The 25,786-nt window shown below is 41.2% G+C and overlaps 1 protein-coding gene across 1 annotated transcript; it reads left to right on the top strand.

Annotated features, from left to right (window-relative positions):
- LOC104346999 (uncharacterized) lies at positions 1-25,786 on the top strand. Its single transcript, XM_009951920.2, has 14 exons — positions 1-226; positions 3,276-3,395; positions 4,330-4,449; positions 5,550-5,669; positions 11,398-11,520; positions 12,321-12,403; positions 13,645-13,770; positions 14,627-14,672; positions 15,827-15,960; positions 20,160-20,288; positions 22,293-22,407; positions 23,303-23,437; positions 24,672-24,797; positions 25,665-25,786. The coding sequence occupies exons 1-14, from the start codon at positions 1-3 to the stop codon at positions 25,784-25,786; spliced, it is 1,725 nt and encodes a 574-aa protein (XP_009950222.2).

Genomic DNA, 25,786 nt, shown 5'->3' with positions numbered 1-25,786 from the left:
ATGGGTCAACTGTGTGGACGATGCATGCAGCTGCTGCGGGACTTCGTGGCCTTTGTTCAGAGGATATCCTCCGAAGTGGTGCATGCCATCAAGGAATGCTTAACTCTGATAAGCAAATGCTCCTGCTTAAAACAGAACAGCTCTAAAGCCAGGCAGTTATACAAGCCTATCCTGCAGCCTCATGAGAGGGTGACAGCACAGGAGTTCCTGCAGCATATTGAAACAGGTAAGAGGGCTTGTTTTTTCTGAAGGTTTGTGAAAGAACAAGGAGATTCGTTTTGTGGGTTGAAAACGGATCGCTGGCTGAACTGCTGAGGCATGGCGTGGAGCAGCTTGGTGGTGATGTAGGAAAAGCCAGAGCTACAGAGCATTTTCTTTGTGTACAGGAAACCAAGGGCTCAAGTAGCGTAACAGTTGGATCTAGGTAGAAATGGTCAATCACTGTTTTGCTCTGTCACCACCGTTAATACATAACCCACATATATATGTTTTATGAAAATGAGTCCTCCTAGTAGTTGAAGTTAATTTTTTGAAGTCAGTCGATGAGGTCACAAAGCTGGAAACGGGCTGGATGCTACACGAGTGCCGAGCTGCGAGCAGGCAAATCACAGGGTGGTCCTGGCTGCGTTGTGCACATCTGTGTTGACTCTCTGCAGAACACCTGGACTGCAGAGTGTGGGGGTGTCTGCAATATACATGGGAAAGGTCAAAGTCACCCTGGGACAAGCACTGTTGGGCTCCCAGGATTTCAAGCCACGGGCATGCCTAAGTGCTTTTGTGCAAATATTTTAGACACAAGGCTTGAGCACAATCATCGAATTCTGCTTGAATCAAAGTAGATCCATAACTCTTCATGTATTTCTTCTGCTTTACAGGCTACCTACATGATTTCCCTATTTATCTACTTGTGGTGTCCTCTCTAGCCTGACCTAGGATACAACAATATCAATAGAAAAACTTTTTTTATTTCACTCCTGCCATCACAGAATATCATCTTGGATGAGTGTGTTTTGTCAGCTGTCCAACCTAAAAACATTCCTTGCCTCAAGCTTAGGCAGATGCCATTGCTTGTTTGGTTTTGCTTTGTCTCACAGCTAATTTGATATATTGCTCTAAATTTGCCAACTTTGGGCTAAAGCTACTACACAAAATTGTATACCCTTCTACTTTCATTTGCGTGAAGGGTGTGGAACACAAACTACTATCTCTTTACTTGCCTTTTGGGAGACATAAAGCTGTCTTGTGAAGGAGACCAGGAGAGACATTTTTCCTTGGTGTGACATAGTTAATGCTGTTTGAAACGAGCTGTCATGGAACAACCTTTCGAATAATTGCTGTGACGCTGGTTGTTGGGAACATGCATGAGTTAGCCCCAGCTGGTATTAGCTGGTGTCATTACCCTATGACTGTGGGGGGTCCTGTGCTGCTGATTTGGTTCACTAACTGTTGCGCATTAAGCACTGGCTAAATCCTGAAGTCCATATGCAGAATAGGACCAGATATTTCAGCTTGATGTACAGTGGGGATCTTCCAGGGCTGAACTTGTCTTGGCAGCATCCCAGCTCAGTTGATGGAAAGAATGGTGAGGCCAGAATGGCCCTTTGAGGCACCCACCGGTGCTTTGTGAAAACACCAAGTGTATGCTTTCTTGAGAAATCCTTTCCTTTCTGAGATGGGTCTTCAGCAGGCTGGTCTGTCTTGGATCCTCAAGAGCTGGGGTTCAGCAGTAGGCAGTCTAGAGGTTCTGTGACAGTAGTACACAGTGTGCTCTTAGGGATGTCCCAATGTCCGTGATAGGACACACACAGCACCCAGGAAGAAGAACCAAGGTTAATTCTCTGAGTGGTCAAATCCTGCTGCCAAGACAGATGGAGGCAGGGAAGCCTCATAAAGAGATCCGAGACACATCCCTCTTACTTGCCTGTGTATTTTATTCCAAGAGGGAGCAAGCCCATTCTCAGTTCTGGGCAAATTATAATAAGCAGGGAGACAACATTTGGACAAGTTAGGTGCAGGGAGAGACTTCATGGTTGATCATCGTACTCAGCTGTTAGCTAGGGCAGCAAATGCTTGATATTATAAGCAGGTGAAGATTTTGAGTACCTTCTGCTTTATCACTCTCCCAGACAAAACCATACAGATATGTGGGAGGTTCAGATAGTCAGTATGTAAGGAACAGAATTAAACCATGTGAAGAGATTTTTGTGTTTTCTCTAAAACCTTGCACACATTGGCTAGTCCTTCCCGTTGTGTGTATTGTTAATTATTAAGCAAAATTGATCTTTATATGAAGCAGTTCTGTGTAGCACACTTACCTAATCCTGAAGGTAGGAGTTTGCTACTCTTGACATGTCAGCAGCTTCTAATGGCTTGAGATAGTGGCTAGGTTTTGCACTGAGGCATGAAATCTCACACCCTTCACATCCCTCACATCTCTATCCCATGGGAGGTAAAGTAGCTAGATCTTGTTCATAGAGATATTTCAATCTTTATGCACTCCTTCAATCTATTGTCTGAAAATATATCATAATTGTGTACTCCACCAGTCAATATATACTACATTACATTTTCAACAGTTTATGCTATTGAGCAGTGGTTCAATGGCCCTTTTTTTTCCCTCTCTGCTGCTTCATTCCACAAATTATAAGTATATTATAAGTGACTTACGGAAGTCATGCATGGCTGCTATTGCTTGATGGCTGTTGCTGAACATCTGGTTTATTCATAGGGGAACAATCATACTCAAGAACAGGTAGACTTATGCTAGAAATTTGAGACTGAGGCAAGCCCATTTGCAATCCATGTTGCTATTCCCTGAAATCCTTCATTGTAATACCCAGGACAGGAAACACAGTGAACTTAAAATGTAGTAAATTAAAAATATATACTCTTTCTATAGCTTGTAACTAGGAACACCATGTTTAGTGGGTATATTTTAACAAAGATCTTCTATGAGTCAAGAAAAAAAAAAGATTTTTATGGAGAACGAGAACACCTGCATTTATATTGGATAGTATAAAAGTGTCTAAAGGTTATAATTTGTCTTGCTTCCAATCACTAGCTTTGTGAGCTTCACAAGAGGTATTGCCAAGGACAGGTTATTCCAGATTCATTTATTGCTTCTGCTCATGGAAACATGAATAAGGATAGATGGGTTCTATGGAGTTGCTGCAGTACAAAAATCCTTATGTGTTTGGCTGTAATTTTTATTTTCTTTTTGTAAATTAACCCTTTTCAAGTATAATTGAGTCTGTGGTGTCATTGTACATCTTCAGGTTTGGAAATGTCATCACTTGGAAAGGATGCTCTGGAAGCCTTGAGGACCTTAGCCTTTTCAGAAAATCCAGGTTTACAGCAGTCTGCTGCCCTCTATTACTTGCATATGAGTCAGCACAGTAAGTTATCTCAGTGCATTAAACAATTTTCACATAACTATAAATAAAAATATTTTTTCCAACTGTGAAGCTCCCTTTGAGTGATTAATCAAAGTCCTTTATTTTTTCTTTCATGCTGTGTTGTTTGCTAAGGAAAATGGAAATGCTGTGATTGCCATGTGTTATTCTGGGTTTTGCTATGAGGAGATATCTCTCATGAGACTGTCATTTATGTAATTGTAATACTTCTGGAAAAAACGCAGCAGATCCCAAAGTAGTTAAGAATCAATGTATACTGAATCTCCTGAGAGCAACACAGTCAAAACTATGGTGGAAGGAAATAGACATAGTGATTGTTCAAGGTTTTATATTATATACTTTTTTGGAAGAGGACAAAGCCTTAGAGCCCTGATTGTAGTCGAAATTTATTCAGGAAGTTGTTCTTTGCCCCAACTATTCCGTGGGAGCACAAGGCTCCTAGGGTAATTTGTAGAAAGTTAGAAGTCGGCGTAGATGCTGCAATTAAGATTCCAGAAAGAGTTTTGGTCCTACAGAAAGGTAGAAATACCAGCAACAAGTAGGCTGTGATTTATTTATTTATTTCTTTGTTTTAAATTTACTTCAAGGAGAATATTCTGCCACTTGGCTTGATAGCTTTATCCCATGTATTTTTTTCTGGCTAAAAAGGGCAGACAGCCACAACTTGAGGACGTGCTATAAGACGGAATGACTTGTTTGGTAGTGAGGCATATTGCTTTCCTTCCCATGATGTGTTTGAAGTACTTGACTATTCAAAACCTTTTCAGGAAACTTCCCTGTTTTGCTAGTACCATGGAATTCAAATGAAAGGGAATACCACTCAGCCTATGTATGATGGCATTTGAGGCCTGAGACCAACAAGAGAAAAATGTGAGTGACTGCGGTGAATAATGAATGGTCCCTCTCGTTCCTGCAGTGAACATCCCCCTGCCTGTGGAGCATCTGGAACCCTTCTATGCCTTACTACGATCTGCTGACCTGGAGGTGCAACAGATGTCTTCTTTGTCCCTTGTCAACTTCTTGCTGGAAGGAAATAGTGAGTAATTAACCACACACCTCTCTTTTTATGAAAAAGTATCTCTTCAGCCAGGCAGTACAGAAGGAGGGCACATCTATGTAGCCGGGTCTGCACAAATCCAAATTCCTGGGTTTTGTGTTCCAGATAGGACAGCTGTGAGTCTGTTTCTGTCAGCAAGCCACACAGATTCTGGTGTCACCAGGGTATATCGGATCCCTCCAGCTACATTATATCATGTGGCAAGAGATCTTGGATCTGTGTGCAAAGGCTGATAAATTATTCCCAGAGTGGTGTGGGAACAGCTGTACTGTTCTCGTCCTTGGATTGAAAGCCTGCCACTTGTCCTTTCAAGCAGCAGGTACAGCTCTCAGAAACAAACTCTGTTATGAGACACTGCTAATTTTCCTGTTACTTATTAACTGGACCTTGGTCTTAAGTTTCTTGCAGATTGGAAAAAAAGGATGTTTAAAAGAATTCGCTTTCTTCTATAGCTAATAGGACAAATTTAATGAGATAGGGAGCTGCAGATGACAGTTTGTGTTGGTAGACAGGACATAAACACTGCACACCTCCACAATGGAGTACTTGTTGCATCTGCTACTGCACTTCCTGGCACGTGGGCCACAACAACTATTCCATCATGCTATGTTGGAACAGCAGAAGACAGGATCAGTCTTCAGTGAAGCTAGCCATTTTCTTTTCTCTCTTGCTGCAAATACTATCATGTAACTATTTACAAGTAAAAAATAATCTTTAAAAGGTAGACCAGAATAAAAAGGTGGGGGTCTGAGTAAATTGTGAACCTGTTAGAAAGTTTCAGTTGCACTTTCCAAAATGAACCTTACGTTTGAAAACAGAATTGCTAGCAGAAATATTTGGGAGCTTCTAAACTGGAACCTCTGAACATCTCTTATACTCTTTCATGAGTCTGAAGAGGAATCGAGCAAACCAAGCACTCACTCATCACGTGAATGCCTTTCAGGCTGTTTCCATCTTACGTCTATTTGGCATAATCATAATACAGACCCCAAAGCAGTCAAATGGAAATACATTTTTTTCATAAAGGTATTAACTGTTTTCTTTTCTGTTTCTCTGTTTTTTCTTGAATTTATGAATAGTTGACAAGGAATTAGTTGTCCGAATGGGTTTACTTGAGCCAATTCTGGATCTGCTTGAGTCAGAGGATCCCACTGTCCAGTGTAATTCCTGTGCCTGCATCATGACTTTGGCTGTTTCAGGTGAGTGTGCTGTTCTTTCCCTTTATCCTCTGCAGTGAATTCATTCAACTCTTAACTCGTATTTCAAGGTGAAACAACCTATTTGCAATTGGCTTAAGAGTCATAAGATGCAGCAGCAAGTTTTGGTATTCCCACATCATGAATTCAACCTCCTGAGATTCCAGTTAGGGTATTTTTCTCAGTGTTTCTGACTTTCATTCTCTTATGATTACAAACCTTTTTCTGATTTCCAACCTAAATATATTCATGATCAGCTTATCTTAATTAGTGTCTACATTGGCTTTTGCTTCAGTAGTTCTGCCTCTCTGATGTCTGATCAGGCTCCTTAAATGATCCAAGCTCATTTAAGACTCCTCTTGTAAGCAAGGCTTTCCATTCGTCTTCATAGCCCTTCTGGGTGTAAATGAGGTGTTATAGAAATGGAACATAGCAATTGCATTGGCCGTTTTGTGATACCACAGACCTCAGGCATTGTTACAGTCCTGAGATGTACATAAATGCTGCAGGAGTTGCATTTTGAATTCACCTCTTCTGAAAGAGGGGTCACCATAAATGTGCAGTGTTTCAGCTGGGGTTTCAGCTGTGTCTTTTATTGTGGCATCCAGGGAAATGTTTTGTGGTACATCTCATGATAACACTTGCTTTTTTTGTGATTGCATCATGGTGATGTTGCCCTTGTGCAACTGACTTAATCACTTAGTCTTTCTCCTCCTGTAGTGCAGTTTCCAGCAGACACCAATTAATTAAGGGTCTGCAACAAACGATTCCAAGTGCAGTCAGTGTATTTTGTATTATAAGGTCTCGTTCTGTTTCTGTTGCTTCAGTCTTCTAACTTGTCTGTCATTTGTAAAATATTACATTGTATTGACAGTGCTCTGCTCACAGCTCTGTATTAACTTTCTGGTTCAATACCAACTACAGACCAGTCCTTGTATTCCACTTGTAGCCTCCTTCCAGGTGGACATCCTCATTCAGCAAAACTTGCTGCCAGCTTGCTTTTAGTCAGTTCATTATCCATCATGTACTACTTGCATTTGTCACCAACTTCTCTTGCTTAACTATGCATATTTCATACCATGATATTGATATTTTCCTGTCATCCAGACAGGTAAGCTCAACCACAGTTACCAAAAGAAAGGTTATGAGGTTAGTCTGGCTTATTCCACCTTTTGCAAACTGTGTAATTCTACTGTACAAATTGTGTAAAGGCTGTATAAAAGCCACAAATACTTATTTCCCTCTCTGTCTCGCTTATTCCACGAGTTTCCCTTTCAGCATGGGAAGTTGCAATTAGTTCTCCCAGAAGGCTGAGAGAAACATGGTGAAATTGTTACTTTCTCATTTAAGTATTTGTTTTGCAAAGAGGGAGTGGATAAGCAGGATGCAACTACCTGAAAATGCTGATTTGCATTTTATCCCCTTTTTTATTATTATTTGCAGGTTTTTAAACACTTTTCCCTTTGAAGCTTGTTTTTAAGCGTTGCATATTATTATGGTTAGGTTAAGAACTCTGTATACAGCGTTACTGTGTGTGGAATACAAATTGCCTCATTTAAATGTCTAAATTAGGCATGGCATCGCTAAAATTTTAGGTACCTGGCACTAGAAGGACTTTCTTTATGTATGGTCAGTGAAGTTATGCCTCTGAAGATCTACGGAGAGATACCTCTTCACCTTTTTTAAGCAGCCTACAGAGAAAGTGACTTCTTTGAGCACCTAAGGATGTTCCTTAGTCCTGAAGGCACTCTGGCCCTTCTAGATGTCTCTGTCTTTAACCCAGAGTACAAGGAACCCTCAGCCACTCCAGATCCAATCCACCTTCATTCTCTGTTGAGGGTGGTCACCTAATGCCTCTGCACACTCCCTTAAGTGCCAGTGTACTTCTGAGCACAAGTAGTTCAAATTAAGCACTCCAGGAGCTTTTGAACTAGATAGAAAGGCACCTGCTGAACATAGAGGTAGGTAGTCCTGCAAGTGCATAGGCTGGGTTGCTGCCTGAGATTTGATCAGTGTTTAGGATCTCTGTCCCAGTTTAACTAGGATTTAGACAGACTGGTTCCATTTATTTCTTTTTCAGACTATATTTAGCTACCACAGCAATGAGATTAAAGCAACAAGCAATTCTCAAGAGTTTATTTAAATTCTAAATCACAGACTCTGCGATTTTAAAGGGTCTGATTGAGAAAAATGTTCAGTCATGTCCTTGAAGTAAACTATTCATGCTTCAGAGTGGTTAAAAAAAGATAAATATGGAAGCACAATCAAATTAGGATGATCCTTATATAGCTTTAAGGTGACTAAAATGCTAAATCCAAGAATGGTAATATGTCTCAATTCTGCTGTGATCAGCATGCAAGACTGAGTACAGAGTGAAGCTGTTTAGCAAGGTGACTGCAAGTTATATGTAAGCTGGGTTGTCTGGTACTTACCTGCTGCAATAGGTAGCCAAAAATAAAAACAGCAAACCAACCCATTCAGATGAAAAGGATTTGAAGGTCAGTTTGTTCCAACATCAGCATTTGTCCACACAGCAAAAGGACACGTGCACATTTGCAATTATCTGCAGCTTTTCAATCTATGAGTGAAAGTAATCAGTTCTGGGATAAGAACTCTTCTCAGAGGACACAGGAACAGAACTAAACAGTCACAGCAAGGGTTTAGGGAGGCCTGAACATCTGCATTAAGCTAAAAAAGGAGGATGCACTGAGTGTAGAGCACATTCAAAGTTGTACCAACAAGAGAATTTTCAAGCACCCAAATGGCAGAGATGGAAAAAAAGAATTTATAAATGCAGGTTTCAAGATGAGTTATTCAAACCCAGCTTAAGTAGATGTTATTGACTTCCCCACTTTAGAGTAGCATCTGAATACGTGGTTCCTTTCTAAAAACAGTCTAAGGGGCATCAGTGGTTGCATTAGCATCAGTGGAGGGACTGCATTACTTAGATAAAGAGGTGGTCCAGGAGAGAAGCATAGTCTAGCCTGCCACATCTCTTACGGAGATGAAAGTACAGTTACACATCTTGGTGTCAGAAGTTGACAAAAGAGATAGTGTTCAGCCACGTTATCTGGCCAAAACTAGAATGAGAATAGAGAGAAGGATGACAGAAAATAACATATGTAAAAATAAATCCAGCAAACCCACAATAACAGGCACTAACAAAGACTTCAGAGGAGAACTTACCAGCTAGTGAATGACCCAAAGGAAAAAAAATTAATAATTTAAAATTTTGACTATTTATATAATTTATATAAAATTAAATAGATACATTAATAATTTCATTTAAACAAATAATTTTATTCATTATTAAAATAATACTTATTTTTTATTAATTATCGTGTGGATACCTGTTGTGATCTCTCCACTCCCCCACAACGAGAGCAGGTGCTCCAGTCCTTCCCAGGAAGGAGTGGGGTGCCTGGGTCTCCATGTGCCACTTCCCTCCAAAGCAGGCTGTAAGAGCTCATTCTGCCACTGTAGACTTCAGGTGTTGACCACCACCTCTGAACCCTCAGGTCAAAAAATTGTTTGAACTGTCGTGGATGTGAAGCCTTTCCAAATCAGGCCAGTAATGTTTCTTTAAGGAAGAAAAACCTTTGAAGAACCCAGTGGCTCATATTCTGTCACAGCCAGTGCTTCCTTCAGAAGATCTTCAGACTGGAAACACACCCCTGAGAAGCTCTCTTACAAGAGGATATAGGATTCCCTTGCCCTGCCCTAGAAGGAGAAGTGGAAGAAAGAATTTGCCCAATTTTTTTCCAGATGTTTGTAATCCCTTTTTCCAAATGTGAGGTTCTTTTCCATCTTCACAGTCATTCCTGGAGTGTATTGTGTGAAAGAATGAAGGAAGCAGCAATATCTGAATTCTCAATCTTTTTTCCTCTCTTCTTTACTCAACTAATTAGAGTTTACATCACACCAGACTGATTTCCATCAGTTGGAGCCACTCAAAAGAATTTCTGCTTCCACTGAAACAAAAGAACAATATGCAGGCAGATTAGATTGGAGGAAGGCTTGTCTACAAAATTGACCAGACTATTTCACCAGAATAATAGCTTTGCACGTGGAAAAGCTATTTTTAAATACATGATTCTTCCCAGAACAATTATTTTGCTCAAGAATTAAAGGTTGGTTGTTTTTTTTACAGAATAAAAGGTATTTCCTTGAGTATAAAATATTCATATGAAGGCAGAAAGGGACTTGTCTTGGAACGCTAAACTGATACTGGCTGAACTATACTTGAATAAATATCGTGGATTATCTGCGTGTGTCAGTTCCTCAGTATAGATAGCCTCCAGGTACAGGAATACTGGCTTTGTTCTTTTAAGTCTCTAAGTTAGTTGCCACCTGAAGAGTTGATCTCATCCAAATACCTTCATATTTCTTGCTTTCTTCTGCTTCATGTTTCTCTCAGCAAACTTCCAGAGACTGGCTGTTGTTTAAACTGTCTAGAAATGTACACAAATGAAGCAATACTCAACTAAAACTCCCGTGGTCTTCAGTGGCAGTTTGTCTTATATAAACAATGGAAGATGTGGACTATGGACTTTGCCTTTTCCTTTTATAAAATAATCTGCAGAATACTATAATATTAAGAGAATTCTTCATTAGTCTAATCCCCATTTACGTCTCATCAACTTCAAAGAACATCACTGCCAACACTTTATTTTTTCAAAATTATGCTACTAGAATGCCTACAAGAAGATACAAATACAGATAATGTGTAGATACAAGTAAGACAGTAAAGGGGAGAGGACCGTAGCTGTCTCAGTGTGGCAGCAAGTTATTCATTGCAAATGTTTTGATGGCCTCATGGTAGAGGGGTAGGGAAGAGCATAATGGAAGGATTCTCTTCTATATGGCACAGCTGAGGCCTCTTTCAGTAAATCCAAACCAAAATGAGTAGAACTAAAAGCAGATTTTTTTTCTAATATGTATTATATTTCATAGCATAGCATAACTTTGTCATATGTAGTATACATATATATACACAGTATATAAATATGTCATACAGTATTTTGTAGTATATAGTTAATTTTATAACATTAATTTTTTTTTTTTTTTCCCCCCAGTTTTTCATCTGAGAGTCTCAAGGGACTCTGCAGATCTTTTTTGAATCCTCCTTGTGCTCCAGGATGTTTGGTACAACTGTACAACTTAATACACTGCCATGCAAGGAAGCATCATGACTTAGGGGAAGCCTCATCTTTTCAAATTCCAGTGATTAAGTCAAATTCTGTCTTTAGAAACTTCTGCATTGTTTCTAGCTGTCAAAGGAGTGACACAGGCACATTCGAAGAGAAATATTGGCCCTGAATATACCCTGCTAAATTAATCCAGTCTTACCTGCCGTTAATTATGTAGTTTTTGATTGGCACACTGTGAACAGCTTGATCAGATATGCCAGGGGTACAAGGCAAGTATGACACCTTGCTAAGCTGTTTAAGAGGACTTACGGTCCTTATATTTTAATCATCCCAGTTGCAAAATAGAAGCATTGAACCAGCTGTGGTCTATGGCTCATCCAGAAGTCATGAATTAGTTTCTTTCGCATTGAGCTCCTGGAATTTTTAACAGGTCCCTTTGAGCATACAGAGAAATTTTGATATATACCAAAGAATCAGAGAAGCAAATGCCAGAGAAATCTAGGCCTGCTAGTTGTCCTGCTGCTGGCTCACACCAAGATGGCAATGTCTTACTTGTTTCTTTCTCTGATTCTTTTCTCCAGAGTCCAACCGAGAGGCTATTGGTGCTGCTCGAGGAGTTACACCCCTGCTGTCTCTTGCCAGTTCCTACGATCCTAGAGTCCAACAAAATGCAGTTGGTGCTATTCTCAACCTCACACAATCAGGTACTTTCTGACTAATGGTTTATCTAAAATTGCTGAAAGAAAATTTCTCACATTTGATGGTACTTTGAAGCAATCTCAAAAGCTTATCCAACAAGGTCAAGCTCTAGGAATGTTTGACTTGAATCCCTAACTTGATGTTGGAAGATGCAAAATATAACTATTATGGGCCAGATGTTAAAGGCTGCTGGGATGTCTGCCAGCAGCTTTAGCAAAAGCAGCATTCGATCCTCTGCAATACTATGTGCACTACTGTACATTAACTCTGAAACAAACCAGCATTAAATCTCACCTCTGCAGATGATGCCATTATCCCACACAGCTAAATGATACAGTTGTGAGTAATGTCACTTATCTCTATGTGGTGGAAGGAACTACTGGCAAGAACTTCTACAGTTGTCTATTACACTTCTGCCATTATTCAAAATTTTTAAAATAATTTGTTTTTTTTTTTTTTAGCACAGAAATCACGGTGAATAATGTACCTGAGGTTTTTTAGCTTCTCCAGCAATTCAGATTCTCGGAACAGTCTTTACCATAAACCCAGCAAATATCAGACAGCCTGCTAGTTATTTTGCCAAAACGTCTGTGTACTGCTATGTTGTACAAGCTCTAAATTATATAGTCTCCAGTCACACTGATTGGCATATACATGGACAACATCAGCAATCTCTAGAATCCAATGATTATGCGTATCCCTTTTGAATGGTGCCTCCAGATGAGAGGGAGGGAAGGGGAAAGACACACTAACGGCACTTTTTTGTTTGTTTGGTTTTGTATTGTTTTTTTTTTTTAAATGGCAGAGAAAATCCAACAGGTCCTATGCAAGGAAGGAGCACTACCAGTTCTTGCCTCGCTGCTAGAATCTCCTGACTTAGAAGTGCAGGTATGGCTCAAACAGGTCAGAGTTTTAAACATTAACAACAGCCCAAACGACAGCACGTAGAAATGAAAAGGTGGAGAGGAGGGAAGGTTTCTCTAGAGTAGTGGGGAAACATGTCAGAGCATCTCGGTGAAACTCAGCTCTGTCAGGTAATGTATGTTCAAAACACTCAATTTGTCCAGCTGCACAGGAGAAAGTTTGTGATGCAGAAGTGCATCTGCCAGCACACACCAATGCATGTTGTTGTGTTGTTACACAGTTGTTACGTGGCTGCCTTCTGGTGTCTTTACATCATCAGACAAGTTGCAGACAGGCCTCTTCCTCTGTTGGGTTTTTTTTTTTTTGGCATCCTAACTTCAGTCTTCCACTCTAAGCAATTTTACAAAGTGTTCTGAGGAGGCATAACTTGCAAAGATTTTTCTTCTTACTGTTGTAAACATCTGGGAAATCTTCCTATTTTATGCCTACCACAGACACATCTTTGTGATTCTGCACACTTAACAAGAGAGCCGGTCTTGGGTCAAAAGGGTGCTGATGAAAAACTATGAAGCAGAATTGTAAACCTTAAAATCCGCCAGTTTATTCATTCAGTCTTCTGAGTAGTACAGGATTGTTTCCTCCATCAGTTTTGTTATCTCTGTTCAGGTTTCTTTTAAATGTCTGAAGGGATGGAGCCTCTGGAATTGCTTTCTGCAAACTGTTTCAGCACTATCAGCTTTCTCCGAGATCGATCTTAAAATTTCCTTCTCTGCAGTTCAACCTGTTTCTTCTAATTATACCTCCCCTAGTAATACGTACTCTTATATACATAATCCTCCCTAGCATTGATGTTTAAATCCTTTGAAAATGAGCTCTTGGCACTCTAGGGTGATGACTACATCCAGCTTGAGTAAATCAGCGTAAATATATAATACAGTAGATGCAGATGACCTCTTAGGTGCCAGCAGCAGTGTCGTTGCAGCAGCACAGCACATTCCCAAATGCCCAGGGTCCTAATGGGTTTGTATGACACACAGTGCCACAGCATGGCTGCTGCTGTAGCTAGAGCAGATTGCATTGCTTTACCTGGAGGAAGCCCGCTTTAGGCTGTTACCACATCTACCCAGTAAAACACCCTTAAGATGAAAGAGAACTTTATTTTCATCAGCTCTAAATCTGAGCATTTCTCCAGTTTATTTTTGTTCTCTTAAACGTGTCACCACCATGACTTTCTCTCTCTCTACTTTTTTATTGGTTCCCTGCAGTATTACAGCTGTGCTGCCCTAAGCAACGTGGCAGCCAACATTCAGCACCATGAAGCCATGCTGAGACCTGGCAACAGATTCCTGCTGCGGACACTCATTTCTCTCCTAGCCTCTTCTGTGGACAAGGTAAATCTGTAACTTTCTCTTTGTGTAGAGGCTTAGCATCAGAGTAGAGCTACAAACTTGGGCTTCCACTTTCAGTCTTGCACAATTCTGCTCACCTACTGTACAGGTGCCTATGTAGTATCTTTCCCATGAGAAAAGACAGATATATTAGAAGGTATATAGGTTCTACAAGGTCTATGTATGGAGAAAGAGAAGGGAAATCAATAGTTGTTCCACAGCCCTGGACACTTCCTTTAGACTAGGATGGTCTGTATTCTTTAAACTTGAAACTGCATGTGTGAAGTGCTTTGTCGGGGCTGTTGGCTATCTTTGATCATTGTGTCTGCAACAGAAGGTATTTGGAGCATCTATTATACAACTCTTTTTTCTTTTTGGTATCCATAACTTTGACTATATGGCTTCAAAGAATAACATCTTGAAAATTTTGCTTTGTTGGGAGCCACACCAAAGAAATTTCAATATGCCACAGTTCAGGATTTAAAGGGTGGAACCTTACATTCTGTGTAGGAGGGAGGTAAAAAAAAAGCAAAGCAAATCAGACAAATTCACTCCCTTCATTTTCCTACAACTTACCTGGCATTTTAAAATAAACCAGCATCTGAATCTCTGATGAACTCTTCCTCATCAACAACAGGATGACTGATACTAGATGAGGTTGAAAAAAATGCATCAAAACTTTGGGAAAAAAAAAAAAAAATCACATCCCCAAATTTGTTTTCTGAAGAAAATGTAATAGCTTCCTAGTGTTGTCACATTTCTTTTGCATACAATAGGCAAGAACATGCATTACTGAAATGGCTCTTTTTTTCCTCTCTCATTCTTTTTTCTTTTTTTTCCTCCTCTTTGGCACAAACAGGTTTCAAGCCAGGCGTGTGTTTGCCTAAGAAATTTGGCTACCAGTGGTAAGCAATATCTTGGAGATAAACAAACCACACTATCTCCTTTTCTTTCTGACTTTGCCTTTCAGAGTGAGCACGGTGGGCTGGGAACCTTTCATATTAAAAGCAAAGAGATGCCCTCTTTTCTACATTTTAATTGGATGTGAAGGGAAGAGAGAGGTGCAGTGCATACGCTAGCTAAGAGCTCCCAGGTAGTGAGGGCAAGTATCTGGACAAAGTGAGAGAGACAGCAGAGGTCTTCTTATGCACAGAGCCTTTGTAACTTACTAAGTTTTTCTCCCTTCCATGTTTCCTAAGCATTAAACGTGATTAGGACAGAATGTCTGAAATTGCTGCTTGAGTGGGGACCTACCTTCTCCCAAGGCATGAATCTGTCTATCATCAAATATAATTTTCTCCCAAGCATTTGTCATAATCTTAAAAAAATCCTGTTAAATGTTCAAGATCTGTTTCTATGGCATATTCGGGAGATAAAAGCAGAGGACTGGCACACTCAACACTAGAGCCCTAGGGTCCAGGGTAGAGTTGTTCATGTGGAAAATGCAGAGGTGCTTAATTTTCAAGCAATCACAATTATAGTGGAGCTGGGAGTGAAGGAACTGCCGCTCTGCTCCTTGTCGTGGTTGAAAACCCCTGGTCTGCTTGGCCTTTTAGAACTGCTGATCCATCTGCTGCCTGCTCTGGCATTGCCTTATAGTGCCCAAAAGCACTCTCTGAGATTGCAGGGACAAGTGGGGCATGAGGGTTCAGCCAGGATGGCTGATGTCTCCCCTGGCTACCCATACCTCTGTGAGATAGGCGGTGCTGGGGGAGGTCCTTCTGACTGTGCAGAAGAAGCTGCCACCTTCTTGTGGGGCCTTATGCCAATGAAGGACTCAGAAGATTCCCTTAGTTTCTTGCTGAGGTTCACACACAAACTGAGGCGTGCCCAACCCTACGCTCTTCTCTCAGCCCTGTATTAATCCTTTGGAAAAAGGAACCAGAACAAATGAGGATTTATTTTTATAACCAAACATCTAGCATTGTCCCATCCCACAGAGATGGGGAGGTCCCCCCTAATTTCATCACTGAGGCACAGTCAAATGTTTGAGTCAGGGCCTGTATCCCTCCTCACAGTGCTCTGAAGCTCCCTGACCTCGGTCATTTTCCCAAACCAGCGGACATCCAGGCCGAGATGGTTGCTGAGGACGTCCTGCCCAAGCTGTGCTCTCTCCTGGCATCTGGCAGCGAGGACGTGCGTCGTGCCTCCATCGCTCTGCTCTGGATACTGTCCCAGCACCCGCATAACCAGGTAGGGGAGGTCATTTCCCAAGACCAGAGGGGAAAAAGTAGTTCTGGCCACCACCTGGGGTAACGCTTTGCTACAGCAAAGATACATACAAACTGCATTTTGAGAATGATCTCATTAGGCTTTGTGAAATTTCCCAACCCTTCTCTCTCCCACCCAAAATAACGAGGTTTTGTCTGCTGCATCTGCACTGTGACTAACTACCTGAGGAGCCTATTTGTTGTGGCGAGTGGGGATCCCATAGTTAATCAGCTTGCCTGTAAAGGGACCAAGGAGAGGGCAGAAAGGGAGATGCACGTCAGATTCCTTGGATGTGTGGACACTGCCCTGCACTCCCTGCAACTCCCCATGGTTCCCTCAGTCCCCAGGTCTCTAGATGGGTGTATGGGGGGCAGGACACACACATAGCACCATGAGAGACTGCAACCAAGGGGGCAGCTGAGGAAGTTGCTCCTTGGCTACAGAGCTTCCCCACACACTGAGAAGAAGAGAAACTAATTTAAGGTGTGCATTTGAAGTGCATCAGTACAAAATAAAGTGCAAAACCCCATTACTTCCCTGTATGGACAGCTTTTCAAAAGTATATTTGCATAAATTTAACATCTTTTGAATTAGTATCAAGACAGTAAGGTGGGCTAATACAATTTGAAATCATGTCTGTCTTTAGCAAATTCACTAGGACTTCCCTGTGTCTCCTCATGTCCTTAGTTACAGAATGGTTCTTTTGCCCACGTTCAGGGTAAACACCACCATTAACAGTGCAACACTATGAAAGTACATGAAGCAGTCTGAGTAGAAATAAACTACAGCAAATAAACAAAACAGACACTCCTGCTGTACTTTCATCCTCCACATAAAACAGCAGAACAAATAAGTAGCAACTGGCAAATTATTTTAAAATGTCCTTTTCCATTACAGTAATTAAAGACACCCTTAGGAAGGTGGATAAGAAAGGTTTTTGATCGGTGTCTTAACCTTTGAGTGAGTCAGAGTTTGGGTAGAGAAAAGCAAAAATTGTGAGAACCTTTCCTGCCACATTGCTTCAGCCGTAGTGACAGACAGTCTGAGTAACCACAGCTGGGCTTAGGTGCTTCTCGTGGCTGAAATACCTGTTGTCTGATTTGAAATTTCCTCTGGGTATTGGAAGCCCGGTGCCTCACACCTCAGTTGCATGTACACAGCACAGTACGAACCAAATTGCACCTCCTCTAGCTCTGGGACATGATGGAAAACATAGGTAAGCTCCACACGTGGGAAGCAGCAACTAGAGCACAGAGCTTTTCAAAGGTACTGTGGCTTCGTAGGTTTTGTGCTGGCTGAGTTAGCACCAAACATCCTCATTGCTTGTCAAACTGCCTCATGCAAGCAAAACACCATTTGCTCTCACCAAGCTTACAACTGAAATACATTAAATTAGTTGAGGCTATTTACACAGTGAAAAAGTTACTCAGTACGAGGCATAACACTGGAACACTGTCCTCACTCACATTTGCTTTTCTTGCCCCCAAACACTATTTGCACTTGTTCTCCCAGCAAAGATTACCCAAAACTCCTTTCCTTGCTGATCCTGGAATGTGTCTTTACCAGTCCTTCAAACCCCCAGCTACGAAGGGCACGGCACACAGCATCAGTGTTGAACAAAGGCAGTGGGAGCTTGGCCTTGTCAGACCAGCAGTGAAACAGCCTGTCCTTCATGGGGGAAAAGGGTCAGCAGCAGGAGGCTGGAAAGCAAAGCTCACCCTCAAGGGTTTATTCTTCAGTGAGGAGTATCTACATCTCAAAATTTGTTTTAGTGAGCAAACATGGCTCTCCCTGACTACTGAATGTTGCTGCTTTGTGCGAGTGAGCCCTGGGCACTCTGAGAAGAGGCTGACCTCTCCTTACTCATATCCTGCCTCCCCACCTCCATGCCTTTCCTGGCCTGTTTTTCAAGTCTTTTCAAGATTTCTTTCTCTAACCGAGGCTGAATTCTCCGTGAGTGAAAGAGGGACTTCTCCATGGGAACAGCTGTTGGAAAACAAACCACTGAACAAAGCTAACCTTTACAACCAAGTCAAGTGATGCTTGAATTATTACAAATACTACCCGGGATACAATAGGGCAGAATTCATCTGCCCTTTCGTTACCATGAAGCAAACCCCCAGGAATGCTTCACAGGAGCTCCTCTCCCTGCTTAAACCCCTTTTTTTTGTGATCCCCTGGCCAGGCTGTTGACAGCAATTCCCAGCAAGCGCTGGAAAACTTCCCTCTTGCAGGAAGAATTTTATTCAGTTCTCCCAAGGACAGCCCAACCCTGAAACACTAAAGAGTCAGGCTTTGTGAGAAAACAGCCTTTTAAATCACATTCCTTTGAGCAAAGACCTGAAAGTCAGGGTGGCAGGGGTCTGTCTGCTCCAGATGATGCCACTGACTTTGCACTACAGGTACAAAACAACTTTGCCTTCCCATCTTGTTACTTGGTAAACAGGGGACAATATTTATCTTGGCAAGAAATCCCTGGATAAGGGATGCAAGTGCAGCATTGCAATTGTAAGCACAGTTGCTGCTGGAATGCTTTTTCTTGCCTTTTTTTTTTTTTTTTTTTTTTATCTTGGGAGAAGGTTAGATCAATATTCATCTGAACCACCCAATCCATTTTTACTCAGTCTTCTTGTGATTCTCTTGTGCTTTGGAGGATTGAGCCAGAAAACGAAATCTGGATCCCAGCCGCATGCCAGCCAAAAAAGAGGTTCAGCAAAATTTAAAGTACGGTCACTTGCTAATGTAGGTCCTACGTAAACAGAAGAGCTTGGCAGGGAAGTCATTATATATTAGGAAGTTCACATATAGTCTGTAGAAAATGTCCTCCTCTCAGGGTATAGCCAATCAAATAAGGGTAGTGCAGTTGATGGGATTACATAGAAAAGAGAACATCGGTCCAAAAGCACAGAAAAGAGTCATCAATGGTAATTTAATTGGATTATCTAATATTGTATTATTTCTGCCTTTGAAGAGAAGGAAAAATAAAACCAGAGAAGATTTACAGCCATATCTGCATATAAGATTCTTTAAATGCCCTGAGTACAGGCATAGCACTGCCCTTTCCATCTATTTTCATGTTTTATTTTTGGATTGCTGGTTCTGACAGTGCTTAAAATGAACGTAAGTGGAGATGTCAGCTGATATTAAAAGAAAGATAGATACACTTTTACAATTTAGTGTAAGAAAAGAAAGATGCAAGTTAAACTAATTTTTAAAGACATCTGCCTTTCAATGCTGCTTCAGTGACCTGGACATTTCACAGGTTTCAGAATTAAATGATTTTTCTCAACTGTATGTAGGACCAATGATTTTTTTTATACATATATTGAACACCCTTGCTAATATGTCTTAGTTTCTAAGTAGCACAAATAATATAGTTCATTGTGAACAAACATAAGAACCGCATAAAGAACTCTAATTCCTACGGGAGAGAGACTGAAAGAAAAAATGCTCCCAAGAGGAAATCTTTTTCTTTTAACTGAAGGCTTCACCCAAAGCCTGTTGAGATCAGGTTTCTCTTACAAACAGCAGTGCCCCCTTAATCCATACTGGTATTGAGGAAACTACCTGGGCAGTAATCCAAACTCAGAAGATCTGATTCAATTAATATTAGTGGTAATTGGAGGAACACTACATTCAGACAGAGAGGGTCTCGGTAAAGCCCCTCTAAAATATCCATCAGGCAACAGAGAAATGTATGTATAAACTCAGAAGATGCTGTTCAGAACATGTTACTACAGTGGTGCCTGATCAAAAACTGATCTAAACACGGACCCCATTATTGTAGGTGAGGTAAATTGCTGAGGCACTCAAGGACACGCTGCTGCTGCTACTTCACCACCTATTTTTGCTTTTCACACCTACCCTGACCACTTCCAGTTGGGATCACATGTCCTTCCCCTGTCTACCACAACCTCTGGGAAGTGTTTGATGCAAACAAAAACAAACTACCGGACCTTAAAGACTCCAGCTTTCCATAGCAAGTGCTTTGTATATCAGCGCCAGTCAGCAGAGCATATTTTGAGAGAAAAAGCACTGGACCCAGCTGCTACACCATTGGTTTGAACGACTTAAGTACTGCTCTTCTTTCAGAGCTAAGATCTGTGTATCTATAGTTTGCTGCAAAGTTGCATTGCGTTGCCTGTACTGGGTGTAACTGAGATACCGGTCGCTCTTCCTAGGACACACTGGCATGTGCCGAGCTACTACAGAGCCTGGGAATGCTACTGTCAGTGCATAAAACAGACCCTGTGATTGTTGGCCATACTGCTTGTATCATCAAAAATCTGAGCCTTTCCAGAAACACAAAGGTAGGTAGCCAGTATTTGTCACTGAACTGTAGCCTGAGAGGTTGCAGTTATGTTTGTATCAAATCAGCATTAGCCACAGAAAGATTTCTTTTTTTTTTTAATGAAACATACGCCTCTACACAAAATTGTACGTATGAATAAAAGGACCTGATGTGCCATAATTAAAGGGGGTTTTATTCATATTTTTACAATACAAACCAAAAATGCTAATGAAAATAGGAAATGTCGAATTTTTCCTATGAGTGATGTGGTTACCTAATTTGAATGACTTCATAAGTTTAAAACATACGTCTAGCAAAGACATGTCATACTAATTAAAGGAACCACCCAGGGAAATCTGTGGTCTGTTTTGAACTGAATCCTTATGTCCTAACTCTCACTCTTCGGCTACCCTTAGTTATCCGCTTACGGTGTTCAACACTGACCTAATTTCACTCCTGGTTTGTTAAATATAACCCCAGCTATTGATGTGCATTTTGCCTGTTTGTATCAAGAGCACCTTGTTCAAACAGTGCCTAGGAACAATCAATATGGGGAAACACAACCCATCCCCGCCCAGTCCTTGTCTCTGCTTTGCCTCACTTTCTACACGGTTTTTGAGACTCAGTTCCTTTTTTTTTTTTTTTGGTTCATGATCCAATCACCACTAGTTCCAGAGATTTAACCTAGCCAAAAGGAAAACTATTTCCAATATTTTTTTTCACTTATACTATGATAAGAATTACATGAATTTCTGATAGTTGTGAAATCAATTTTTGCAGAGAAATAGCTTCCCTCGAACCCAAGGCCCACGGTAAGAGTAAAGATGGACTATTCTTTCAAAGTTTGCTTTAAAAAAAAGTTACTGTATTTGTCACTTAAATTCTGTGACTTTATTCTGTTATCAGCAGGGAGCTGGTTTACCTTCATAAAGCTTTATAATTCATGGTGTATTTAGTTCTCACTGCACAAGTGAATCCACAGACATGAGTGGGAGTGCCAGGTTTCCAGGGTCAATTCTAAGGAACCATCCATAAAACATATAAGAGTCCTTGGCAGAAAAGGGAAAAAAAGTGGTGTTTTTATGCCAGCAGGACACGAACAGAGTGTGGGAGCTTGAAAGGCAGCAGTCTTGAATCCAGCTGAAACCTCTAAGCAGCAAGTTAGAAACCTGCAACTTAAAATGAGCACACACACAAAAAAAGATATTCCCTTCTGCTGGTAGACACCTGAGCTCCCTTGGAGGTGTGAGCATCTTCTATTATTAGGACCTCCCAGAGAGCTGATGACTTTGTGATTCAGCTTCACTAGTAACCAGTCACCTCCAGGTGACTCATTCAGGACTCATTCCTTGGTTCCATGTGCTTTTAATCCAGGTCAGTACAGGTTAAGTCTTCTACCTGTTTTCAACTCGGTCTCTTTAAAATACACATAGCAGTACAGAGACACGCTGTGCAGCACCACTTACGGCATAGCAGCTTCAACCTAAAAGATAAGGGATACACGGAAACGTTTGATTCATAACATTTATCTCCAGAAACAGAACACACCTTTGCTAGCGAGAGGTCATCTCTCGTTTCTGCAATCAGAGCATTTCAACCAGAAAGTTTTCAAAGCCATGATGGCAAATATGAGAAACTGAAAAACTTCCACATTTCCCAATGCTTTGCTCTGGAGCACTCAGCTTATTCACCTCTGCAGCAAGATTTGAGCGAATGACAGCTTACTACTAACGTACAGGCTGGTACAGCAGCAATAGGTCAGGAAATTCTTTGAGCTCAGAGTAATCTGTGATCATGAGAACATCCCACAGACAGAGCAAGCCCTGGGCAATGCCTAAAATCAGGTGATCTTTGAACAATCCAATGTGTTTGCCACCTGGCTGTGGTAGATCTGGAAAGAGACATTTCCATTATTGACGTTTTAGCCCTCAGTATTGCTAAGAGCTATTCAGTACTTCTGAAGTCCTCAGACACCACTAAAACATAATGGAAGTGCTAAACAGGAATTCCTTTCTTGTTGCAGAGAATCATTGAGAGCCCCTGTGTTGAAGGTCTCCTCCAGACCATGCTTTCTACCAACATTCAAGAAGACTCTCTTCATTATGTGACTTCTTGCCTTGCTGAGCTAGCAAAGCAAGGTAGGGAAGCAACCCCACCATAAATGGCTTAATCTGAGAAGTGTACGTATCCTTTATCAATCCTAATAGGAAGTGAAGCGCGGGTGGATGTACAGCCCGGGTCTTTCCCTTTATTCACTGAGAGTTTTGCCATAAGCTTCAGGAGCAGCAAGATCCAACTCACTGGCAGAACACATGGGCCTCATTTTTTCTGTTGAACTGCTTAAAAATCTTTACTCAAAATTCTTGGTGCTGAACTTTACTGCTGTACATGGCCTGTCTCCTTTTGTGTATAAGCTAGCTCAGTTTCTCTGGCTGAATTCATTTCACAATAGGAGAAACTAATATAAGAAGAGAAAAAGACTAAAATACAAAGTGGCTGTTTCTCTAAATTTTTTGCACATAGATTTTGAGAGACCAAAATTAGCACCCGTGGAAGGTACAGCACTCCTCGTGGCAATGTAAATTTTCCCAGCCTGCCCCAGCATTGGATATTGTCTATCAAACATTTCATCTCTTGTATCTGGTGTAACTGCCACGCAACTGGCAACACGTCACATTTCATTCTGCAAGAGATGCCCAGCAGCTGCTGGACAGACTGAGCCCACTAGGCAAGAGTGGATCTCATTCATAAAGTGATTTGTTCTTTCAAAACACAAAACCAACAAAATAATAATCCACAAGACTTTCTATGCATCAAATCCATGGCCCCACTTTACTGAGAGCATAACGTCAGGACATGAGCCTTTTTTACAACCTAAACATACTTACTGCACAAGTTCAGCCATTATTTTCCTTCTCCAGCTGTGTAAAGGATTTCCTATTTAGGCAGTATGGTTTCTGGCAGACCTCTTGCCTTAATTTCAACAGTGGAGTTTCTGTTTACAGACTGCTGTCTTATCTTTCTGTCTTCCAGAAGGAGCCACGTTCCACATGGTCCAATGGATGGATGAACCTTTGACAGAGTGCTTGGTGAGACTGTCTGGCCAACTGGAACATACTGAGCCATCCTATCAAGCTGCCTCCATCATCCAGCACATGATAGGTCATGGTAACTGTCACACAGCATTAACTGTGCTTTCAAAGAGACTTATGGCTGTCTGGAGTGAAATGAGCCTTCTCCCAAAGGAGTTAACTGTCAGGCACCGAACCACCTTTAGCATTCTTATAGCATCCTCCATCTGGTCTCTGCAAATTTATTAGCATAAAAGCACCTACAGCCACCCTTGAAATAAACATAAAACAGTGCTTGAGTGCATGAGAAAGCCCAGGGACGAAAATGGACCATAGATAAAGAGCTGATTCAGGTGTTTGTTGCCTTCTTCAAGCACTACCATTCTGCAGGGCTAGTCTGTAGCCAACTCTGAGGTCCTTAAAAACAACTTAAGAAGGTGGTAGAGCATAAAACCAAAGGAAAGAAAGATAAGAACATGTTTGAGACAAGAGTCATTGTTGCATCTTTCTGTTTGACCCTCCTTCTCAGTACATACAACCTGATGGCATTCCCCACAGGTAGGAGCAGAGGTTGGTAGAGACATTGACAATGGGATGGTTGTGTTCCAAAATTTTAGATCAACTCTGCTCCCTGACCAGCAAGAGGAAAGCATCTTACTGAACCAAACAGCCGTTGCAATTCTAAACAAGATTAGCAGAGGCAGCAAAGTGGCTTTTAAGAAGGTAGCCTATATTTTTTAAGTTTCAGTGAGAGAGAATGAAAAAGGCATTATTTTTATCTGCAGAAACCAAACAGCTTTATGCTTAATATACTTGTCTCATGCAGCTGAGAACCTTTAAGACTTGCAAGAAAAAGGCATTCAGATGATTCTTGCCATGTTCTCTAGAAAAGCATGGTTAGATTTTAATTTTTAGATGTGGGAGAACCTGAAGTCTGTAATGAGTCTCCAATAAGGGAAAGCACAAACCTGTTTCAATTCTACCATCAAGGATTTGCAGCTGAGCAGACTCTCAAGGAGTGAAGAGTCCAGCAGCATAATTGCTTCACGGATGGGTTAGTGTCACAGGCTGATCAGTCCGTAAATCAGCCCGCACGTCGCACAAGGACCAGCTGCCTAGCACAGCAGCCCACAGCGGTTTATTTACCTGAAGTACCAGCAATACTGTTAGAGGCTGTAGTACACGGAAGTCCTTTGCTGTTCTTTGCAGTACCGTTGGTTGTAGCTGAAGGTAGATGAGTCTTTAACGATCCTAAATGTTGTTACAAAAACCAGTTTTCGAACTGTTTTAAAGGCTCCTATTGATCTCCAGTGGTTCTCCCATTTATGCAGAAAAAATGATGCTTTTGTTGAAGCGTCACGTTGGAGAGATTCAGGCCTACCTCATGAATTTTCTTACCCACCAAGAGATCCGCTTTCAGCAGCTTGGCATCTCTACGTTCTGCAGACTACGAGAAGGTACGTCCTTCCCGCTGGGCCCAGCCCCCGGGGCACTGCCAGACCCTGCCAGCTCCTACCAGCACCAAACGGGCACTGCTTTGTAGCAGAAATGCCAGTGCCAGGCAACATCCATCCTCTGGCGACTAGTGCCGCTCACTTAAGCAAGCGGAATAATCCCAAGGGTAGCTGTTACCTTACCTGTTTTTAGGTGTCTAAGAGTATCTTATGATAAAGGCAGGAGGTTTGTTTTTGTCTGTTTGCTTTGAAACTAAAGGCTTTCTCATCAGCCAGGAAACAGGACTTCAGGGACAGGTGATTTTACCCAGTATAAGAAAGTTTGGCACTAGACACAGACTAAAAGCTTTTCAAAAATGAATTATTTTGATAAAGCAAACAAACAAGAAAATCGCATGATTAGCTAGTATTAAAGCTGGGAAGTCTCACATCTTTTTCATACTTTAAATTCCATTCCTTGATATATTTTTCTATTTTTGATTAGGGTTTTTTGGGTTTGGGCAGAATTTAAGTACAGGTGAGGGTTATAATACAGTAATAAATGTATATAGTGTGTATATTCACATACATAGAGCCAGACGCAAGACCCTGCTACATCATGATATGCAACTGTTGCATAAGGCTGAATTTGGCAACTAAGCTTTAGACTTCTAGATCAGGAGAATTTAGCAGCAAACAATCTTGAATGATCATAGGGATGAAAACTGAATCTGTTTTATGTGGTGGAAGAATATTGTTCTAACTTCTCTATGCTTCACACTGTAATGAGAACCATCAACTGTATCTAACCTGAAATACAAGTTTTCTAAGCATCTGCATTAAAATTCAGGGAAAACAGCAGGTTGTCTAACACTTGTTTTTCCTCTTCAGATCCAGAATTTTCATCAGCATTCAGAAAAAGCCAAATGGCCAAACTCCTTGAGCAAGTCCGTCAACAAACAGAAGAAACTCAAGAGCTCCTTAGGGCAGCTATTTGCCACGAAGACAGTTAG

Source organism: Leptosomus discolor, chromosome 2 (assembly GCF_034619465.1).
Source record: "Leptosomus discolor isolate bLepDis1 chromosome 2, bLepDis1.hap2, whole genome shotgun sequence".
NCBI lineage: Eukaryota > Metazoa > Chordata > Aves > Leptosomiformes > Leptosomidae > Leptosomus > Leptosomus discolor.
The sequence above is the reverse complement of the archived record's forward strand: the minus strand, read 5'-3'. Positions and strand labels throughout refer to the sequence as shown.

What these genes read in the sequence shown, in the direction of transcription:
- LOC104346999 (XM_009951920.2), top strand. Translation starts at nt 1, where the DNA reads ATGGGTCAACTGTGTGGACGATGCATGCAGCTGCTGCGGGACTTCGTG. An exon ending in TCTCAACCTCACACAATCAG is followed by an intron (nt 11,521 to 12,320) that starts GTACTTTCTGAC and finishes TTTAAATGGCAG; the next exon opens with AGAAAATCCAACAGGTCCTA. An exon ending in CCAGCACATGATAGGTCATG is followed by an intron (nt 23,438 to 24,671) that starts GTAACTGTCACA and finishes CCATTTATGCAG; the next exon opens with AAAAAATGATGCTTTTGTTG.